The sequence below is a fragment of the Antennarius striatus genome, chromosome 14 (assembly GCF_040054535.1).
Source record: "Antennarius striatus isolate MH-2024 chromosome 14, ASM4005453v1, whole genome shotgun sequence".
NCBI classification, from domain to species: domain Eukaryota; kingdom Metazoa; phylum Chordata; class Actinopteri; order Lophiiformes; family Antennariidae; genus Antennarius; species Antennarius striatus.
The window spans coordinates 12,349,329-12,366,791 of NC_090789.1; the positions used below are offsets into that span (position 1 = coordinate 12,349,329).

A 17,463-nucleotide genomic window follows, 5' to 3' on the forward strand; every position below is an offset into this window, starting at 1 on the left:
GTCATTAGTGATTTTCAAAGCTCTAGCAGTTCAGCAGAAGTGAATATTTGACCACTTAAATATACTGTATGTGTTTATTTGACCAAAACTACTGATGTATCTGATGTAAACTATTTGTAATCTAGCCAGAAATCAATGTGTCCATGTTTAGTTCAGCCATGGACTGTTTAATAAGAAAGTTCAGATCGGCCTGGGTATATTTTACCCAAGATATGTATATGCTCAAACCCACCAACATTTTACAGTGACCAGTTTACCTAACTTACATGTTTTTGGAGGTGGAGGGAAGTAGGAGAACCTGGAAAGAACCCACACAGACACGGGGAGAAAATACAAACTCTGAACAGAAAGGAATTGAACCCAAGACCTTCTTGTTGTGAGGAAACAGTCTCATCATACATCAATTCAAATAAGGAATGTGATTTGGTAATTTGTTGATAAACTTGTGGCTCGATGTTAAAATCCTTTATTAGCTACTGTTTCACAAGTAGCTGAATGTTGTGTGCATTTTCAGTATGTATGCTCTCGGACAAGGTTTAGTAATGTTTCCATAGTTAGTATTGAAAGTGATCATGGAGCAACTTTAAGTAGAATCGTCACAAAAAATTTTTTATGTTAATGTAAAGTATTTTTTATGATTTAGAATTTTTATCCTGAAGATCAGGTGAGTGATGCCACAATTCTACATTAGTAAAGTAACCACCAATCTCAAAATATGTTCTTGCATCGTTTATTTTCTCATATAAACACAGTGTACAATAATACAAATATAAATAAAAATCTGAATAAGTTAGAGAATAAATTAGTTTTTCTGTTTGCCACAATTGCAGCCATCCGTAACTTCTAAGATGCTAAACAGTCCAACATGTTTGAGATATTTGAGGAAGTTACAATGAATGTTTATATTTCCATATATTCACGTGTCCAAAGCAATGAAACAGGGCTGTGAAGAAGAGCAGGCCCATAGTAAGGAACTTTGGAGTGCTTAAAAGAAATTTCAGTAAAACTTTCCCAATTGCTAATAACAGAGAACAAATGAACATTTCTCAGGGGAGGAAATTTTTTGTTGAATGGTTGGCAGGCTGTGCATCATTGAGACCTTCTGGCTTATCTTTGATCACAACATTAAGTAGGAGCTATGCAACAAACACAATAGTCCTTCTGAGTTAATGCTTGCAGAACGTACAATGTTTATGTGTGTAGAAGCTGACAAAGCTAATACTAATCCCAAAGAAATGACCTTCATTTCATGTCTATCTCTATTCAATAAGGCAATATGTGCCAAGAGTGAACAAGCTGCCATTTTCAAGTACAGGCTAATGATTAAAATTTTGTTTTCTAAGATGTCCTAAATATTAGACGGGACAAGAATCCAGCTCTGATACAGAGGAAGTTAAAATCAACAGAAACAGGTTTGTTTCAATGAAATATGAATAAACATCAATCAACACTTCCTATCTAAATACATATCTCTGCATTAAAAGAAATTTCTACCGTCTTTCTCAGTGTGCATGTGCTATGGTTTTGAAATTGTCCATTTAGATGAGTCACATCATTGTTCACAAGCAGGAAAGAACAGAGCAGTGACTGAATTCTCTTTCCTGACTTGATCAAGGCCAGGCATCAGTTTCTTTGTCCGCAGCTTTAACTAATCCTTCCTTGTCATGATTGTTGATTCAAAAATGTTCAGGAAACATTTCTAAACATCTCAACCCCGTATTATTCTTGCTGTTAAGCATCAGCTGCCAGTCCTTTGAACCTCTACGCTTTGCTGATCAAATGTTTGATCCTCTGCCTCTATAGACGTCTTCCTTTCAAACTCAAACATTTGTACTGACACCGAAATAAGCTGGAGGAGTCTCTGGTCCATAGAGGTACAATCGATGGACGATGAATATCTTCCAGACTTCATTCAGTCCACTACCTTCTCTTTCTACTCCTTGGCTTGTTGACTTCACCTTGGTTTGTTTCTGATGGAAGAATCCAATTTGCAATGTCCAAGTTGGATTTGACCACAGATCTGTAGGAAATAATAACATGTGAGATACTTCTCAAGTCTCAGAAATAACCCTTAAACACAGTCCAACATTAACGGAAAGGTTGACCCTGAAATTAGCCATAATTTACCTGAAATATGCCAGCAGTTTGTTGCTGCTTGTGCTCACGGATCCCTCCACAACATCGGTCCTTGAATTTTCTGAGCTGTGTGTAGATAAAATAGAATTAAAAAAAGCACACAACCCTGCCGCTGCCTCAGGGAATTAAAATGCAAACTGAGACTTTCACCTTGTTTTAGTTTTCTACTTGACGCAAGAGCAGATCAAGGTTGATAATGTAACTTCATTAGAACTTGGACTAACAATAATAGGCAGGAATGAAGGACATGCTTTACAAAACACTACCAATGATAACATCCACCAATGATGACTAATATAAGCTGGTGGTTTCCTGTGCAATAACCCAAAGACACAACAAAAGCAGAAATCTAAACTTTCCAGAAATAGCAGCGGTTCTAATAAATGTTTTGGATTTTATTCAAGGTTACCAAAGAAATGCAAAGCATCCTCCTCGCTGTGATAACTACCCCTATGTTGGACTTCTCATTTCAGACTGAAGCCTTTTCCCTTATCCTTTGCATCAACAAGTTGTTCAAGCTTGACTAACATGACACACTGGAGGGACAGACAAAATCTGCTCTGATACTATCCAAAGGAACGTATATGATGTAAGCTCTTGTTTGTTTCCCACTCTAGGGGAATGGGAAAAAATAAAAAAAAGTAGGGTGGTGCTCACCTTTTATGGCAAAAACCAGTACAGCTTTTATCAGCTGGATTGAAGCATTGGCACCGGACAGGTGAACGGCGGCGGCGTCGAGATAGGGGACTTCCAAGGCCATAGGGAAGAAGTTTACTGTAAAAGAAAGAAAATCATATTAAGACATATTGGGGGAAACATGTCAATCTGTGTTTAATTTGGAAATCGTTTATCGTTTAATCGTGATTTGAAGTCCAGGCTACACAATCTAATAAGAAAGCTGCTTTCTAAGTGTATCTCTGAAGCCTCACCTTGGTGTGTTGACCCAGATAATATCCAGGTGGCAGAAGTAGATGCATTCTTTATCTTCCCAGCTGTTACACGAGCAGCGTTTGGTCCTGACATGATGTGGATTGTGAGTTGGCAACGCTTCGTGGTCCGATAAGGGGAGTCCGTAACCTAGGAAAACACAAAGCATCCCGAGATTAAAAAGTGCCAACTAATGATTTCTACTGTGACTGTGCTGTTAGATGTTATCAAATGTAAATAGTAAGATATCCACTAGGAGGGATAACACCCATTACTGCGGTTAAACATTTGTGTTTGAGATCAATACTGGATCATATAAAACAAATCATACATCGAGGAGCCAAGTATATACTTATCAGACGATACAGTGGAGGGTGCACACGCTCATGTTTTCCCTGATGTGAGTGTAAAGGTCATAAACATTGTACTATGCATTATAACTAACTCTTATATTGCTAAAATAATTTGCCCATTGTTGCTATTTTATTTTGCAAAAAGTCAGTCTTCATCCTAAACATTAGCAAACATTAACATCCATTTATTGTCTTAAATGTGCTATTCTCTTGCAGCTGAAGCTGATTCTAGCAACACACCCTAGTTATCACAGGACTGACACCTGCAGACTGACAACTCAACTCAGTCCATTTGGAAATGCCAAGTAAAATAAGTTGCACGTGTCGGAAGTGTGGTAGCACCCCGAGGAATCCCTCAGAGCTCCTGGAGTGCGCACAGGGGCAGGAAGCTCATGCAGACCCCTCACAGAAAAAAATCTGTTCAGCTCAGTCAGCGGGTTCAAACCCACAACCTTCTGTGAAGTGACAGTGTTGACCCCTACTCCATTGCACCCTAACATTTTTAGGGTAAAAGACTTACCCAAACCACTCTTGGAAGAATATATTTTTAATGTTATTTCAATATTTTACCTAATTTGCACCTATGACCCTTAGAATACTCGTCACATATATTTTGGAAATTCCAAGAACCTAAAATAAGCTGCTCACCTTCTTTTAGAGTCGCGCAGATGATGAAGAAAGCCAGAGTTTTGCCTATGAACGAAGCCATCATCAACAACATGTGTCTAATATCCAGATGTGATGAAGTAGCAGCAGTCAGTTGACGCTCCAGAAGACTTGTAGAGGAGTCTTTACACTTGTGTGTGCGAGGCTGGTGAGCACTAACAGGTGCCTTGTGCTCACTGTCTTCCAGTTTAATGACTTATATACTCCCTGTGGGTGTTATCACGGTAACTCCTCCTACCTCTGTGTACTCCCCTGTCTATGCAGAACAACATTGTTACACAAGATACACATACTCCACCTGCACTCCTCGCATTCCAGAAAATGACCTCAACATGCAGCACAATCAGCTCCTCCAACAGGCTGTGAATGGTAGGGCAAGTAAGTGAGGCATCTCACAGTTTCTGTTTGGTATCAATGAGTTAGAAGTCAATCTTTGCTGCTGTTTCTCAATTTGTCTTAGTTGCATCAGAGTTTTGTTTTCCAATACAAAAGGTTTTATTGGGTGTATCGACACAGAACAAAGATAAAGAGCAAAGATAAAAAATTCAATAAAACTGGCTACTAACAACACTTGTTCTGTCTCTGTTCATATACTGTATACAATACAGTATATGAACAGGGATTTGTTCAAACAGTGATTTGTTTGAATTCCAAATATTTTTCCCTTTACAAATAATGTAAATGCTTTTATTCCGTTCCAAGACACTACAAAACTACCTATTTTTGTTCGACTACGAAATTTTGTTCAACTTCTAAGACAAAAAAAAAATTGGTCGAATTTCGATTTGTTCGATCTCTAAAGCGTTTGAAAACCAAGGTTCTGCTGTATACAGTGTACATATCTCCCAACCCATAAATTTGAATAAGCTCACTACCTAGAAGTTGGGGCCGCTAGCCGAGTTAGCTTCGGTACTTACGGAGCCGTTTTGGCTTCGTCAAACATAGCGGTTTATATTTTTTGTTTGTGACGGACCTCACATTGTCGTGTGCGGAACCCGAATGCTTTATTCACCAGGACCAAACTCTAGAAGCCGGCGTCTACCCGGATGGCTAGACCAAGATGCCGAAGCGGCCTTCGTCTTCGCTTTCATCAGTCCCACAAACACGGAGCTGTTACGGCTTCGTCGGACACAGCGGTTTGTTTTCTTGTGACGGCGAAGAACCGCTTGCTGTGGAATTACATGCTTGTGTACTTACTATCAAATTATTATTTATATAAAGGTCATTGATTCCATGGGAAATCAAAAAACCACACCACTTGTAAACCACTTGAGTCATAAAAATGGATGAAGACGGCACAAAGACAATTATGTAACAATAAGAATACAGTCCCAGAAGGTGATTGTAACAAAGAGACAATTATGTGAGCCATGGCATGCCTTATGTTTTTCTTTCCTTTCTCCAGAGGCGTTGGGCTGATCAGTGCAGAGAAAGGACGGGGACTTGCAAGTGCCACATGGCTGATATGAGGATGATGAAGTCAAGGAGAACTGTTGACATCCCTTGCAGGAAGGTGAGATCATGGCACGGTCGTCCCACACACTAACCTGCTGGCACACAAACAGTATTTCAGTGTGTCACATGCCTTTGGAGATGCGCAGCATCCTGACACATCAGCACACACACACACAAACACACACACACACACACACACACACACACACACACACACAGACGCGCTATCTCTCTCTAGTGACGATAGTAGGCATCACGGATTTGACCACAACCCAGCTGCCCACACAGTCTCGAAACAGTTACAGTACATCATGCAAACACAGTCATTCCTTCTGTCAGCTATAGAATGTGTTATATAATTCATATCCACAGGTATGCACAACTGAAAGAAGCCAAGAAAGCATGCACATATGATAAAGTTTGCAGGAAAAAGGGACAGACTGCAATGAACTTTGAACCATAAAAAGAACAAATCAAACAACTCCATAATATTTAACACATAATTTAGGATACACATAATGTTTCATAAAAAACATGCAGTTCAGCATGAACATATGTTTTACATGTTTCCTTTCCTGATTCCCTTTAATTGGTCTATATAGTCTATTTTCGTTTACTCTTTACATTATTAATCAGTGAAAATCTTATTTACAAATCTTTATTCCCAATCTGTTTTCTTTGTCCTTTTAAATATTTCATGCAACAGCTTCCAAGCAGAAACATACTTCTCTCATCTTTACAACATTGTGTTGCATTTAAAAATTAGTTGTTAAAAATGTATTGCCATATATAATTATGCACAGTTCACATCTTCATGTCATTCATTTCGTTCATTCATTCATTCATTCATTCATTCATTCATTCATTCATTCATTCATTCAGTAAAACACTCCCAGAAATCAAAACCTTTTGACTTGGTAAGTTTGTCTAAAGTTTGTCTATTACTGATTTTCCTCTGTAGATGTCACATGAATACAACAAGTTTGAAAACCACAGAACATTTTTTACCATGAAAACTAAATCTTTCAATCCGATTTCTTTGAAAGTCAAGGAGTTTAAGTTGATGTTATTAAGGATTACTGTATTTTTCTTCTGTACTACAGTAGGTGTCACACTCTTTGCCATAAATGGCTCTAAGCCCAACCAAACCAGTAGTAACAACCTTTATGGAAACCTATCCACGCGTGAGGAATTTTTCATTAGAACTTCAGTGGAAATGTACAGAGACACCTACAAAGGGAGACTGACCTGAAACATGCATGCCATTTGTGTGTGTAGTCGGTGTTTATAGGGGTTGTGGGGTAAGGGAAATGCCAGAAAAATGTCACCATTCAGGAAAACTGGCCTTAACCCAACTATTGGTTATAGTGAAGAAAAAGCTACTCATCTAGGGTAAATATTTGTTCAGGAATGGGTTCCATCTGAAGGTAGGTCCCCCCCCTCTATTTCCCCTTCCCATTGTCCATTTCCCCTACTGCTTTCTCCAGACAAGGCGGCAGAGAAACACAGTGACTCTGCAGTTACCTTGTATAAAATGTGACCTTATCTAATCCCCACTTCCGCCTGCTACTGAGGGCGACAGGAATGTGAGGCGGCATGATGACAAACAAATAACATAGCCATGATTACAGAATCACCTGAAATTCCTTAGGGATGAGGTTAAATTTATGGGCTGTGACACAACCTCACAAACAAGCCCTCAAGTTCATAGAAATTAAAAATTCAGAAATGATATCAAACATTTTTTATCTGCATCTCCAGTGAATTAGGAAAAGTAATTTTTATTATTTCTGAGACTAATATGTCATAGCTAGTTTTCTAAATATGATAAAATTGTCCCGCAAACAGCTAATGCCCATCGTCAGGCAAACTTGGCAGTTGGCATGTATTTTGTAAAATATGCTAACTAGCTTCACCAAACATTATGTACATTTCAATAACAGTAGGAAGCTGATCCTTATGCTATTATGTTCTATTTTTCGAGTTCCCCCAGTTGTTTTCATGTAAATCTGATTTTTGAGGTGACAGTATGTTTTTCTTTTGTCCTTGTGGTGGTATATGCCCTCTTGAGATGACTCTAGAGGCTAGACTACGTCAGATTAGGAAGCATGCCCCTTACTTAATCACACAAGAATGTGACACCACATCAGAAAACAATTCCATCATGTCATTCTGATTGGTGGAAATGCGTGTAGAAAACAGGAGACAAATGAAGTTTGAGGTAAGAGAGAGAATGTGATTCATATCAGCGACCTTCATGTATGTGAGATGGAGACTATATGTGACAAACCTCTATGTATGGATGGAATCTTTGATAAAAACATGATTTAAGATTCCACTCCAGCAGCAAATATTAAATGGCAGCATGAAACAGCTCATGCAAACATCTTTAAACACTGTTCATGTGGATACAATTTTTTTATTTACTTTGGGAATCTCAGTATTAAGTAGAATGAAGTAACAGATAATTTGTTTCTCAAGCTTGTGGTCATTTCCCATGGTCTTGTTTAGTTGAAGGGGTTAGTTTACTTATCAGATTATGATTGTCCACGTATGACTACCACAAATTTAGTTGTTTGTGACATATTAATCATTATTATTATTAAAAGTACATTCTTTAACTGAAGGAAAACAAAACTCTGTTGGTTGGAGTAATCCATCCCTGCTTAGTCGTATGGTAAGAACTTCAGATAACATGTTAAAATGGCAAATGGAGACTTAATGTCATTATTGCAAATGAAACTGGAGAGAGTAAGTAGTGAAACGGAACTTTTCATTCTCAAAATGGAATGTGATTAAGATCTGTCTTTGAAATATAATGATCTTGTTGTTGCAGAAATCCTCTCTCAACAATCCAGGCAGGAGAAAGGAAAGATGTATTGTATATTTTATAATAGTTTTTTGTGATTTTTTAAATGTATTATTTGTAATAAAATGTCATCTCTTTATTGATTGAAATTGCTTTTACAGTATTAGCTATTTGAATATATTCTCAAATTTTGAGCAATGCTTTCAGTTTTGAATGAAAGTATTGATCCAACTATTTTGTTCAGCTTCCTCATAATAAAATAATAGACAATTTATTACTTTCTCGTATAAATACACTACGTGGATCTCCTCTTCCACCTTATTAGACCACTTCTCGTTTGGACTCATAATATCCTGTTAATAATTACCTGTGAATATAATATGTGTCAGTGACACAATAACGGGAATTTTATATCTTTTATTATGGTGGTTGCTCTAGAGTCGCTAACATCAATTGGATTTGATTGTCACCAACTTCCTCATGGACAATTGTGTGTAGACTGTGGTTGAAAACAGGAACGAACACATATGTCATATATCAAAATGTAAAACATAAACACATCTATTCTTGATCATGTTTTCTATCATACTCTGTCCCAGGATCAATCACTAAGGATTTCAAAAAGGATTAACCCCACTGTGTGTGTGTGTGAGTGTGTATGCCTGCCTGTACATGTGTCATTTAAGTGATGTATCACAGAACAGTGTTTCTGTATATAGGCCAGTGTCTTCAGCGCATGATGTCATCCCTCTCAGTGCAGAGCTAAGAGAAGGTCCCTACAGCTGCTTTCTACTGCTACCTAGTGGTTAAATGTGACACAGTCAGTGAAGGAAAACAAAGGAACTGCAATAAGCAGCAGCACAGGACAAATGGAAGTCACATGAGAAAATTAAAAGAACAGAAATACACAATCTTCTTTATCAACAAGGCATATTAAAAAGAAAAGGTGGAAAATGTTTGCACTGAAGACTTATTTTATCAAAATCACATGGTGACAACATAGCTATTAGGTGTTATTTTCCTTTATCTACCTTGGATTTGATTCAATTAAAATAAATAAAAAAAACATGAGAAAAATATGGTACAGACATATGATATGTAACTTTAATGTGAGATATATACTGTGCATATTTTATTTTAATATAAAAAACAACAACATTAATCTATTTAGTTTCAGCTCTTTAAAGACTCATTTCAACCAATTCTCAACAAATTGATACTTGCAGCAGCAATCATTTTAATTATCTATTTATTATCCAAAAATCAGTAACTCTATAGATATGGTGGTTATCTTGACAGGCCACCTGTCAAGAAAACAGGTGGCCTGTTTTTTTGACAGGCCACCTGTTACCTTGACCAACTCTTGCTTGTGAAATTGATCTTTAATCTCTTCCATGATTTCCTGGTCAAACAACAATAAAATACAGAGCAAAAAAAAGAAAGAAATCATGACTTTTACCATAGCATAATGTAGTGACTGTATGATATGTGATGCTGTACCAGGCTCCATTTGAGGAGTTTACACAAGCTGAGTGGTCATGCTTTTGGATAACTAGCCTAACAAAGCCAATTAGCTTTATGAACAATAGTTTTATTTATCAATGAATGAGATTGCGCTTCTGAAAGAGACATTTGACTTCATGTGGGCGGTGTTTTCTGAGATACAACAAAAGTCTAAATTTCTGCTGGAAAATTAATTCATTGTGGCAGTAAAATGGAAAAACTCAGCAAAGTTACAAACACAAAACACTATGACATTAATATTAGTAAAAATAGAGACAGAATAAAGAGCACATCAAAACATTGATTCCGCAGTAGCAAGTGACCATGCAGAACAAGATTTGTGATGGTGTTTGAGGACATCCTCTTGCTCTCTTTTAATTTAAGAAAATTGAAGTATAACATGTTTGTGATTTACAATTAACAACTTCACTGGATCAAATATGAACCGTCAGTTGCATTTAGACAAGGAAATAAATGTTTTTGAGAAATGTTGGATTATGAAGCTTGCTTCACATAGCAACCTCTATAAAGTGCTAAAACAGTCCTAACACCTTCAGAATGGTGGTGTCTTGTCTGTTGACAGCTGTATTCATCTTTCAGTCCAATTCTCATAGACACACTGACTGTAGAGCAGATTTCATCAAGTATAAATCAAGAGTGAACGGATTGTGAGAAAAGTTATTGTGAACTCACATGAAGTTTTTTGATAGTGAATTCCTAATTTTGACAAAGGTCCCCACAGTTTCTATTAGGATAAAATGAGGTCAGACATCACTTTCACCCTCAGATTCTGTTGTGACAATTATACAAAACCATAACTCAGGAACAGAAGAGGACGAGGTCAAACTTTACATTTGGTTGAATATTGAATTGGTGAAGCGGAATTGAACAGACTGTCTTTCCAGATTGAAGACATCTGACAAACATCTTTGACTTGACCTGCGTTCTGAAGATGATTTTTTTTTTCTGAAAAAAAGTTTTTTTCTTAGAATTTCCAAGTTTATAATGCTGTTAGAACAACATACTATAGAACCCTTAACCAACATGGTTTATTTTCGGAGACTTTAGTCTTCAAGACATTCATGAATGAAAAAAAGGACTTGAATGGCTGGTAAACATTATGGAAAAGTTTAAATAAATATATATATTTTCATTTTGGTGACTTACTCTGACTACAAGTCCCAGCATGCAACACTTTTGTTTGTTTTGTTTGTTAAACCAAATATGGCTTTCATCCATTAAAGAAAAAAAAAATCAGTGTGGAAAAGAAGACCAAAAAAAAACAAAACCCACACAGACACACGTAACACAGCTTTAATATAAATCTGTAAAAACGAGAAGTTTAATGGTAAACATGAAAATGACAGAATGATTGTATCATTTATAAAAGCAACAACATAAAAATACATGTATCTGTTTATGAAAAAAACTGCACCGTAGCTACGTGAAACAGGTTTCCTCTGGATATCAAATTATTTGTCAGTGCATTGAATTGTCTTGATCCGAAACTTCTTTTCCTAAAGACATTATAAAAGGAGGTGATCGTAACCCTGCTTCTTCGAACACAAACAGAGACAACATCAACAACAACAACCAAACGAAACAAATAATAATCACAGCCTTAAAGAGTGACATCTCAAACCACAATCTTGACAAAAAAAATTGCACTTCAAAATACTGTTCAGGGTGAATAAATATTTGTAGAACCTTTCTATATCATTTTGGTAATACAGTACATGAACACAGCAATATAATATTAGAGCTGTCAAAGGGGTTAATAGGGAAACTGATTAAAACTTTGTCTATTTTCATTCCAGCTGCTTTTGCATATAGTACAGATTTTGCATAATAGCACATAAATAAATAAACACCAATTACATCAAACAAGAGGGTAAAAAAAGATTTACAAAACATACTTCATATCTAACATAGTGTCTATATATATTATTCATATGATTACATCATACCATCAGTAAGAAGCAGTGCTGAAGTGCTCTTGCCTTTTGTCGAAGGTTGTCGACGGACTCTGGTTTTTAGACTTTCAGTCTTTTGCACTGTCCCTTCAGATTTTTCCTCTCCTAACTGCTTTATCTGGGAGGAATGGGTCTTTTTTTGGCCTTAGGTGGTCTCAGGGTTAACACACCTGTCTGTGATGTGTGTATCTGTCGTTACCTCTGGACGCCTCGTCTCCGTCTTCGACGGTTGTTGGAGGCTAAAGCTTCCCTGATTCTTTCTGTGGAACAAAACCTCTGATGTGGTGCTCCCAAACGCCCCAGGGTTCGTTGGACTGGATGGGCTGCTGGCCAACATCTCTTTGAGAGTACTCTGGTGCAGCAGTAAAGAAGACCCCCCCTTTGGAGTGTCACTTAGCCTCCAGGATGCCCCTGCGGCATTCGCCATGGCTGCTGTGGAACTGCTCACCAGGTTGTACAGAGGGAGGAGCGACCTGGGCTGAATCATGTGAATCCCACCAATGGGAATCAGGAGGCTCGGAGCTCTGCTCGGCTGCTGAGAGTGCAGAGGGAGGTGACTCAGGGGGTTGTTGGCTCCACGAGGACGCATGGGCTGGGGGTTGACTGGACTCAGACCAACCTCATCCGCAGACTACAACAAAACAAAGTTAGAAAAAAATTGAAGAGCTGTTTGAGGAACTGAGCCAGTCTGGGGTAAAGCAAAGAATAAAGTAAAGCATGTAAATGAGGCAGATTTAAATGGCTAATCAGTGAGTGATTTCTAAAGTGCTGTGTCAACGGTACCTTTAACTGTTGATGTGGTAAATCAATAGCAAAGACTCAGTGATTGATTGGCCTTGGTGCTAAGAAAACAACTTTTAAATGCATCAAAAGTGGAAAGACATTGAATCTCTGGATGGTAAAAAGCCTTAGAAAAGAAAGCATCATCTTAAAATGATCACGCTAATATGTTTACCTCGGAGTTGTCATACTTGTTGATGCCACAGTTCAGCTAGCCCATGGCTACCTTCATTGTGACTGTTTTTGAATAGCCAAAACTGCACTTATTTCCTGTTATACATGACAAACATTGGCCCCTTAGACCACAGATATATAGCATATAAGAGAAAATGTTAAATTTAATCTTAATTTAATCTCCAATTGATTACCACAAAACAAGTTTCAGGGCTCTGAACTTTCACCTTCCTGCAGTGATGCACGGTATGCACTCAAATACCTTCTGATTTTACTGCTGGGTGTCACTTACAGTGACAACAAAGCAGACAGATGATATTGTTGTGATGACAACATTTTTAAATGTTGATCTCTTAAATCTTGATATGAAGTAGTACTGAATTAGCTTTGTAGTATTAGCTGCTAGAAACCATCATCGTCGACCAAGACTATAAAGCAGTAAATCTGCTGAATGTAGTTCCCATTAATATTGAAAATAATGTGTCCTGTTTCAGCAATATTGTCTTGTCTCTTAATAATCTATGATTCTATGTAGCTATCTATGCAGAGATAGCAAAAGCAGGAAGCGGCATCCTTTTAATATTTTATGACATACATTTTTAAGTTAATGCTCTGATACTGGTTTTTATTAAAACGGACACTGATACAAATACAATAATGAGTATAGCATCTCAATATAATTCAAAACAGCGTCAAACATTTTTGATACATTTGGCTTATTAGAGAAAAGTGATAAAGGTTTGGGAAAAGATTTTACATTGGAAATGAATTTATAAGGGCTAGGGAACAAAATATCTGATAGAATATTCCTCTTTTAGAGACTTATTGATTTTAAAAATAATAGTGAATCATAGTGCTAAGAAAGGCTGATTTGGTACAGATGAAATTATAAATTCAGGTCTACAGAAGCTCATAAATAAACACTGTACATCAAATATTTGGTATATAAAAATGGCAGCTCTTACTAAATAAGGTACAGATGTGACAAACAACCCTGCAAAGAATGTGAATCACATGAGACCTATAATAGTGTGAGGAGGAAGTCATGAAGGTAAACCATTCCATAACCACATGTTTGGAGAAGTCAGGTTTTTTAAAATTTTGTCCTGGTGAACTGAGATATTCATCCAAAGTGTGAACGTTGCCAGAATGTGGTTCAAACTGGTATTTAATGATCGCCTGCCTCTCGTTTTATCAGCGGTTACCCCAAAAAACAAGCTATGCTACATTATTTTAAGGTTCGAAGCTGCAAGAACAGGTTGAGATATATTAAACAAGAGGTTTGGCCTTTCGATCTTTTTCCAATAAATGTGCGACTTTAAAATAACTCCCTATATAACTGTCTATCTATATTTGCTCTGGGTGTTGACTTACTGGGATTTAGCTAAGCCACACAAGTGCCAAAATGTATTTAAAAACTGCAGGGTAAAGTCACAGGTGTATGAGGTTTGAACAAATGCCACTTTCTGACCAGTATTAATTATACACACATGACAAAAAACAGATATCATGACAGAATTTAAAAAACCCCAAAAAACTTAATTATAGAAATTAATGCCACAAAGTACTTACTAGTCTTGCTGTAGATGGTTGGTTTCTCAGGTGAAGACAGGTGTGTTGCTGAGCAGAGGGCTCAGAGGATTCAGATCCATGGGACGGGACTATTATAGGAGAAACACCTTGACTAGGAGAGACTGGTCTCAGAGCGGAGGTGGTGACATCAGAGCTGGATTTGGCAACCGGAGGCTGGCGTGGTCTAGGTGATGAGCAATGAGGTGGAGACTGCCCCGTTGGTGGAATAAAGGATGGAGGACTTGGCCCTGCACCTGAAGACACTGAAGCGTCCAGGCGTCTGCGAGCAAACAGGGCCCTCCTGAGGCTGGCTGAGCTCTTCTGGCCAAGATCCTTAGGGGGAGGTTGGGTGGAGTGGGTGAGCTCAGGCTCCACCAGCTGCTCTCCGGGCAGAGACTTGCTATCATGGGTGGTACTGTTAGCGCTTTCAGGCGCCTTGGATCTGCTGTCTAAGTCACTACCCTCCTTGACCTTTGCATCCCCATCACGCCCACTTTTCCCTTGATCAGAGCACTGATGATCTTTCTCTTTATCTGATTGGATTGAAGGTTCTTTGCAAACTCCTAGGACAGGGAAAAAAACCAACATTTGCTTATTGCTTTCTGTTTATCTAAGAATCCTTTGTTTAGCTGAGACAATTCAGTTGTACAAGGCCAGACAGACAAACAAAGGCTCCATATTTTTCAACACATGGTGGTTTCCCTTAAAAGATTTTGCGTATTATACATTTCCAGCATTGTGGTGATTTTTTCTGCACTGCACTGCTTTTCTGTATCAACATATAATTTTTTTTCCCCACGGGAACGAAACACCACAATTTAAGTTTGACTAGAGGGATGACAGACATACTTCATCCAAGACGGAAGTAATGCAAAATTTGAAAGGATATGCCACATCATCTGGAGTCAGTTTGATACTGAACAGGTCCTTCCTAACAACCTACCCAACCCTAAAAAAGTTTCATGATAATTGTCAAGAAGTTTAAGGGTAATCCTGGTAATTCTTTTTAATCTCACTCCAAATTCCAACAAGATATGCAAGTAAGGATTCTGTTGACCAAACAAAAAGTTCACCTTTCTTTCTTCATCCTTTCTTTATCACTTTATCACAATTTGAGAATTTCTGCTCTGGCACATGCCCCAATCTTCCACCAAGTTTCAAGTCTTTTTTTTTTTTTTAATTTACTGTAAATGTGATGTACAAAAATGTTCCAAAAAGCCTTATCTTGCAATGTTAGGTAGTTTAGCTGGACACAAAGATAGAAAATTCTAGGAGTTCTTTGATCCCATCCTTCCATCAAGTTTTCCACAAAACTGTTCAGTTTTTTTGAGTGAGACTGGGAAATCATATACTGTATGAAGCAACAATGACTTATTATGAACTAATGAAATTATTATGAATTTTTCTAGCCTGTCAAGCGATGTAACTGAGCATTTTAGCATCAGAATAAGGAGCCGTTTCGGCATTAAGGGGCTGTGATGTGGCCAGCTGCTCCCAGCCAGTGCATTTCATCCCTGGGTGTAACGTGGGAGCCTCTCCCTTGTTTCCCCTGGCAAAACTTCTACCGCATATCTTCCATCTTGCACGCCAAAGATCTTGATATACTGAACTGTGAACCTCTGTTTGCATTTCCATTTGAACAAATATGAAACGTCAAACTTTAATCAACAAGATAACGTTTTAATGAGTAGGATAAGTTCATAGTCTAGTGTTTGAACTTATTAATTTAAGGTGTTAAAGGAGGAAAATTCCTGTGGTTCAACTTTCAGCTGTAAGGTTAGAACTTAACCATGGTGACAATGTTTTCACCGTCACTTGCTACAAGCAGCAGCTAGCGTAGTCAATGGCTTTAGGGAAGTATGCATATTTTAAACATTGTTGGTCTGGTAGCTGACTGGAACGTACCATGATCTGTTCCGTGTGGGTAACAGGTTTCTGTTCTTTGTGATCCCAGGTCCTCGGTGAGACTTTCTGTAAAATATAAAAGAAAGAATGAGGGTACTCTGAATGTCTAGAAATCAACAAAACTCCATGCGTATTTTTCATTGTCAGTATTTACCTTTGGCCATGAAAGAAACCGCAAAGCCTTTGCAGTTATGTTCTGGTAATTCTGTAAATCCTTGGATGCATTTTTGCTGTACACTAGTATTCTTGAATTGGAATCCACAATCCTTGCATTGGCTCTTCCCTACACCTTCATTGCTCCTGATCGCAAACTTCTCATTTGATCTGTAGTTGGGAAAAGAGCAAGAGACTTTAGTTTCATCCTAGGAGTGTTTCCCTGTCAGTTGTCTATTGATGCTACTCCTCTAGAGATAATAGTAACATCAATAAAAGTGAAACCGGACCTGCCTGACAGGCTGCAGGCCTTCAGCACCTGTAAGCAGCTCTTTAGTGCCTGTATTTACCCAATGTGAGTGTGCTATCTGTTTGGCCTCTCCTACACAGTGAGCTCATACTGTGGCAGCTGGGCCTGGGTTCCACCCCTCCGTGTATGCTGAAGGTCCCTCAGCGAGGCACCCACTTCACTTGCAACAGAGCAGCTTTCATAAGCCAAAACCAGACCCTCCTCCTCCCCCCATTGACTTATAACCCATTCACAGCTCACGCCACCTCTGATTACAAACATGGGGTAGCCTACAATGTGGTCCTAGGTCTGGGGTTTGCTACAGCCAGTAGAAACAGGCCTGGGAGGGAAGGAAACCCTGGTTCAGCTTTTGCTGCAAATACACATGAAACTTTCCTGATTGGCTGTTTTTCTCCAGCAGGTTTCTTGACTTGATGAATTCTGCAGGTATAACAAATGATAAAGTAAATCTTGAAAAAATGTCCATGTTAATGAACGCTGCCAGGACACTACACCTTTACATCATGCCAGCAGAAAAAAAACAACAGTATTCAGCTGCGCTGATACCTTAGTTTTGCCATTTTGTCCCTCAGACAGACTGAGCAGACAGAGAAGCGAGCAGGCGTGAGGCATGATGACTCACTCTTTTAGGAAAGCTGTGATGAGCGTCAAATTGAGTCACCACAGGGATTTGTTAACAGACACACTCCCAAACCAGAAACAGACACACAGATGGGACCTCTCTGCACTGTCCTGCACCACAGCAGT

The 17,463-nt window shown here is 38.3% G+C and overlaps 2 protein-coding genes across 4 annotated transcripts in view; both read right to left on the minus strand.

Moving 5' to 3' along the window:
• Positions 1 to 714: 714 nt before the first annotated feature.
• On the minus strand, positions 715 to 4,242 carry LOC137607395 (endothelin-2-like). Its single transcript, XM_068333122.1, has 5 exons — positions 4,065 to 4,242; positions 3,066 to 3,213; positions 2,794 to 2,910; positions 2,128 to 2,202; positions 715 to 2,020 (listed from the first exon to the last, which is right to left on the minus strand). The coding sequence occupies exons 1-5, from the start codon at positions 4,135 to 4,137 to the stop codon at positions 1,921 to 1,923; spliced, it is 513 nt and encodes a 170-aa protein (XP_068189223.1). The 5' UTR covers positions 4,138 to 4,242; the 3' UTR covers positions 715 to 1,920.
• Positions 4,243 to 11,147: 6,905 nt separating this feature from the next.
• Positions 11,148 to 17,463, minus strand: part of hivep3a (HIVEP zinc finger 3a) — a 34,964-nt gene continuing 28,648 nt past the window's right edge. For all 3 annotated transcript variants that reach the window (XM_068333415.1, XM_068333413.1, XM_068333414.1), the window contains 4 exons: positions 16,408 to 16,577; positions 16,254 to 16,319; positions 14,349 to 14,911; positions 11,148 to 12,453 (listed from right to left, as the gene is read on the minus strand). In XM_068333415.1, the coding sequence (XP_068189516.1) occupies positions 11,968 to 12,453; positions 14,349 to 14,911; positions 16,254 to 16,319; positions 16,408 to 16,577 (1,285 nt within the window). In that variant the 3' untranslated portion in view covers positions 11,148 to 11,967. The remainder of the gene's footprint in view (positions 12,454 to 14,348; positions 14,912 to 16,253; positions 16,320 to 16,407; positions 16,578 to 17,463) is intronic.

Excerpts from the sequence above, each read along its gene's own strand:
- LOC137607395 (XM_068333122.1), bottom strand. The coding sequence starts at position 4,137 with ATGTTGTTGATGATGGCTTCGTTCATAGGCAAAACTCTGGCTTTCTTC. Across the intron at positions 3,214-4,064 it reads CTGCGCGACTCTAAAAGAAG|GTTACGGACTCCCCTTATCG; the intron begins GTGAGCAGCTTA and ends GTGTTTTCCTAG. Across the intron at positions 2,021-2,127 it reads AAACTGCTGGCATATTTCAG|ATCTGTGGTCAAATCCAACT; the intron begins GTAAATTATGGC and ends TATTTCCTACAG.